We start from the raw sequence: 4,553 nt of genomic DNA, 5'->3' as shown, positions 1-4,553 counted from the left end.
CAACCTTGATCATTTTTCCGATTTTATCGACATTTCTGCCAAAAATGTATGCATTTCTTTTTCCTCAAGCTCAAATGGCTAAATTTAATGTCGTCCGATTTGTCTATTCTATCTACAGGATATTGTACATATGAGCATATCTTGTATGTATCCAAAGAGGTGAAGGCTATCATATTGTCTGGTTAGAAATTTGTTAGAAATATGATCGCACAAAATTTTCACCTGTGGATGAATATTACTGTGATGCTGTGTACCAAAAAAATATATCTAATTACACTAGGGGATGCCATTTGCGATTTGTTTTTGCAAAATAGTCAGGCTGAATCCTAGTTTGTTGTTTTTATAAAAAAACAACTATTTATTAGTGGGGAATGTATGACATTGACCGCCGTGGGGTAAGGCAGGGAAGACTATAGTTTCGGATCTCGCCACTGATCCTCATCAGTAATATATCTAATTACTCAGAATAGCCAGTACAACAATCCTATAATTGATGTTTGGAAATTCCTGATTGCGCATTGAAACTACTTTTACTGTAGCACGAACGCCGTTACACGAGTGGCTTAGTCACAAATCGAGAAAAATATAAAAAACCTAGGTTGCCTCACTCTATTTTTATACCCTTCACCACACTGTGGTACAGGGTATTATGTCTTTGTGAATATGTTTGTAACAGGCAAAAGGAAACGAGATAGACACATGGTTCCTTTTGAGAATATGCATAGAATCACTTTCTGAGTCGATTTATGCATGTCCGTCCGTCTGTCCGTCCGTCTGTAGAAGTTAAATTGTAAACAAAGTACAGGTCGTATTTATGATCGGATTTGGATAAAATTTGGCACAAGTCACTTATTTGGCCCAAGGACGAACCCTATTGAAATTGGGAAAAATCGGTTCAGATTTAGATATAGCTCCCATAGATATTTTCGTCCGATTTAAGGTAATTGGGGCACCAAAGTCCCTCTATATCATTCGATTTGCATGAAATTTGGCACAGAGTATTGAATTAGGTGCAGAATGATGTGTGTCAAGTTTCGAGAAAATCGGTTCAGATTTAGATATAGCTCCCATATATAGTTTCGTCCGATTTAAGGTAAATGGTGCACCGAAGTCCCTACATATCATTCGATTTGTATGAAATTTGGCACATAGTATTGACTTAGGTGCAGAATGATGTGTGTCAAGTTTCGAGAAAATCGGTTCAGATTTAGATATAGCTCCCATATATAGTTTCGTCCGATTTAACGTAAATGGTGCACCAAAGTCCCTATATATCTTTGGATTTGCACGAAATTAGGCACAGGGTACTGAATTGGGTCCAGAATGAAGTGTGCTACGTTTCGAGAAAATCGGTCAAGATTTAGATATAGCTCCCATATATACTTTCGTCCGATTTAAGGTAAATGGGTCACCAAACTCCCTATATAACTTTCGATTTGCACGAAATATGGCATAGAGTACTGAATTAGGTCCAGCATGATGTGTGCTAAGTTTCGTGAAAATCAGTCTAGATTTAGATATAGCTCTCATATATATTTTCGTCCGATTTAAGGTAAATCGATCTCCAAAGTCCCTATATATATATTTCGATTTGCACGAAATTTGGCATAGGGTACTGAATTGGGTCCGGAATGATGTGTGCTACGTTTCGTGAAAATCGGTCCAGATTTAGATATAGCTCCCATATATAGCTTCGTCCGATTTAAGGTAAATGGGGCACCAAAATCCTTATATATCTTTCGATTTGCACGTAATTTGGCATAAAGTACTGAGTTAGGTCAAGAATGATGTGTGTCAAGTTTCGAGAAAATTTGAGCAGATTTATATATAGCTCCCATATATATTTTCGTCCGATTTAAGGTAAATGGGTCTCCAAAGTCTCTATATATCTTTGGATTTGCACAAAATTTGGCACAGCGTACTGAATAAGGTCCAGAACGACGTGTGTTAACTTTTGTGTAAATCGGTTCAGATTTAGATATAGCTCCCATATATATTTTCGTCCGATAGATAAATGGTTCACCAAAGACCCAAAGTTAGGTCGATTGACAAAAATTTGGCACAAAGTATTGAATATAATATAACCTAGCTTGAAGGAACCCTGTATCTGACCAAATGAAAAATTTAGTATATGTTGCAGAATAACATGTTTATGGATCCAATTTCATTTTACTGGTCCTTCAAAAATTCGACGTCTGTTAGGATTCATCTGTTGAATATACCCACAGTGGTGACGGGTATGATATAGTCGGCCCCGTCCGACTTTACTACTTTCCTTACTGGTTACCCATTGTTTTACATTAAAGTAGTCACAGCGTCCAAGTAAATAAACTTAGGAGGTCAACATCATGAAGAGATTGCAACGACAGATCAATAAATCCAAAACTTTTCAATTTTTTCATAATTTAATTTAATAATTCTTTGCCCGGTCTCTGGTGAATATTTCAAGCTGTTGCAAACGGAATGATAAAAATGTGTTCTAAGTTATTGGATGTGGGTCCGTTAACGTGCAACAATTTTAATTTTCAATATAATTTGCAAGCAAAATGCATTTCCCATTTAATATAAAAATAACATGTACCGATTGTTATAAATTAATGTGTTACATTCATACACACACCCGCCCACCAAGCTAGCTACACTTTAAGTTTATTTGCTATTAATAATAAATATATTTTTCTATTCTGACTTGCATCTTTCGATGCACCAGCAACGATTGTATTCTATAAAACTATTGCATATCATTGCATTCGGATTTAGTTTGCAAATAGATGTCGAGCAGCAACAACAAAAAGTCGTTGCGGATGACTTAGGTGGCGTTGAAATAAGTGAAACGAAAAAAGAGTGAAAAAAAGACAAATTACGCGATTTAAATTGCCCACATCAGAAAATAAACAAACAAACAATCAATTTGGAAGAGTAGGTGAAACGTGCTAACCACAGCAGAACTAGACCGACTTACCAGCTACCTTCCCCTCCAACCAGCGAAAAACGTGTCTCCATCAAAATGGAACGTTGGCAAAATCGTGTAGCTGCTGTTACTGGTGCCAGTTCAGGTATTGGAGCTGCCATTGCCAAAGATCTGGTTAATGCTGGCCTGATTGTGGTCGGTTTGGCGCGTCGTACTCAACGTGTCGAAGAGATACGCAGCAGTTTAGCCACAAATTTACAGACACGTTTACATGTCGTCAAATGTGATGTTTCCGATTTACAATCTGTCAATGAAGCTTTCGATTGGATCGAAAAGAATTTGGGTGGTGTGGATGTTCTTGTAAACAACGCCGGCACCTACACGGCCGGTCAGCTATTGACCATGGATATTGGCGAGGTGGAGAAAACATTACAAACCAATCTAATGGGAATGGTGTATTGCACACGTCGCACTTACGAATCAATGCAGAAGCGTCAGATCAACGATGGCCATGTGGTACTGATTAATAGCATTGTGGGTCACCATGTTTTCAATTTGCCACCTGGTGTTGTGGCACAATTTAATATTTATCCAGCATCGAAACATGGCGTGACAGGGCTGACGGAGATTTTACGCCAGGAGTTTAGAGATTTGAAGACGAAAATTAAAATAACGGTAAGAGGGTCTATCGGAATGGAATTTATATGTTGTTTCTCATGAGTGTGTGTTTGTTTTCTAGAGTGTAAGTCCCGGTTTGGTTGATACGGAAATTGTACCCGAAAGTTATCAGGGATTACCCATGTTAAAACCCGAAGACATCTCAGCTGGAGTTATGTATGCCATTGCCACTCCGCCCCACGTTCAAGTCCATGAATTGACTATTAAACCAGTTGGTGAGACATTTTGAGGTTGTGCAGTTTGTGGTCGCCTTGTGTAAATAAATACGCGTATATTGAATTACATTTGATTTATTAAAGAGCTTTAGCTAATATGCAAATGTGAAAATATGTGTTTGCTGTTTCGTATGTTTAAGCTTCTTAATTATTTATTTATTCAGCGAACCGGTTATACAAGTCATTTCGTTACTACTAATATGCACTTAAATGAACATATATTTTACATATAACTAAAGTGCAAAATATTACAGATGCTTTTATCTATATGGCATATTATTGAAAAATAATTGTTGTAACAGATTGCAGGATTTTTAAGTTTATTTTTTGTAAAGATTAGTCAGAGGTTACTATGTAGCGAGACTTTGGTAGCTACGGCACTTTTTGTTAGAGCTCTATATCTCAATTATTATTTAAAATAATAACCAGTGAGCGGAGCAGTATAGTCGGACGGGGCCGACCATACGATACCCTACACAACTACTACACTACTCTAACTTGCTGTGGATGTTTATTTCGAGCCTGGGCAATATTTCGTGATATTTGCCTAATCAGAGGTCAACAGCACTTCTTCTTATAGATCGACTCGAAAAATATAAGTTTTCGGCCCACTTCATCCCAAAATTGTTATCTAATCATCACCATCATCTAATCATCAAAATTATAGGCGTTGTTCTTGACCACAACTGGGATCTCATGGAAAATTTAAAAGCGATCAGGGTTATATTTCCGCTCTCTAGTGTGGAATA

The 4,553-nt window shown here is 37.3% G+C and overlaps 1 protein-coding gene across 1 annotated transcript; it reads left to right on the top strand.

The window, feature by feature from the left end:
• The first annotated feature begins 2,996 nt into the window (after positions 1 to 2,996).
• Positions 2,997 to 3,848, top strand: LOC133322666 (farnesol dehydrogenase-like). Its single transcript, XM_061531631.1, has 2 exons — positions 2,997 to 3,586; positions 3,651 to 3,848. Exons 1-2 carry the CDS (start codon positions 3,008 to 3,010, stop codon positions 3,816 to 3,818), a joined length of 747 nt encoding a protein of 248 aa, XP_061387615.1. The 5' UTR covers positions 2,997 to 3,007; the 3' UTR covers positions 3,819 to 3,848.
• Positions 3,849 to 4,553: the final 705 nt, after the last annotated feature.

The sequence above is a fragment of the Musca vetustissima genome, unplaced genomic scaffold, assembly GCF_032173495.1.
Source record: "Musca vetustissima isolate MV318-11 ecotype Yass unplaced genomic scaffold, APGP_CSIRO_Mvet_v1 utg34209, whole genome shotgun sequence".
Lineage (NCBI taxonomy): Eukaryota > Metazoa > Arthropoda > Insecta > Diptera > Muscidae > Musca > Musca vetustissima.
This window is presented reverse-complemented; position numbering and strand designations above follow the sequence as displayed.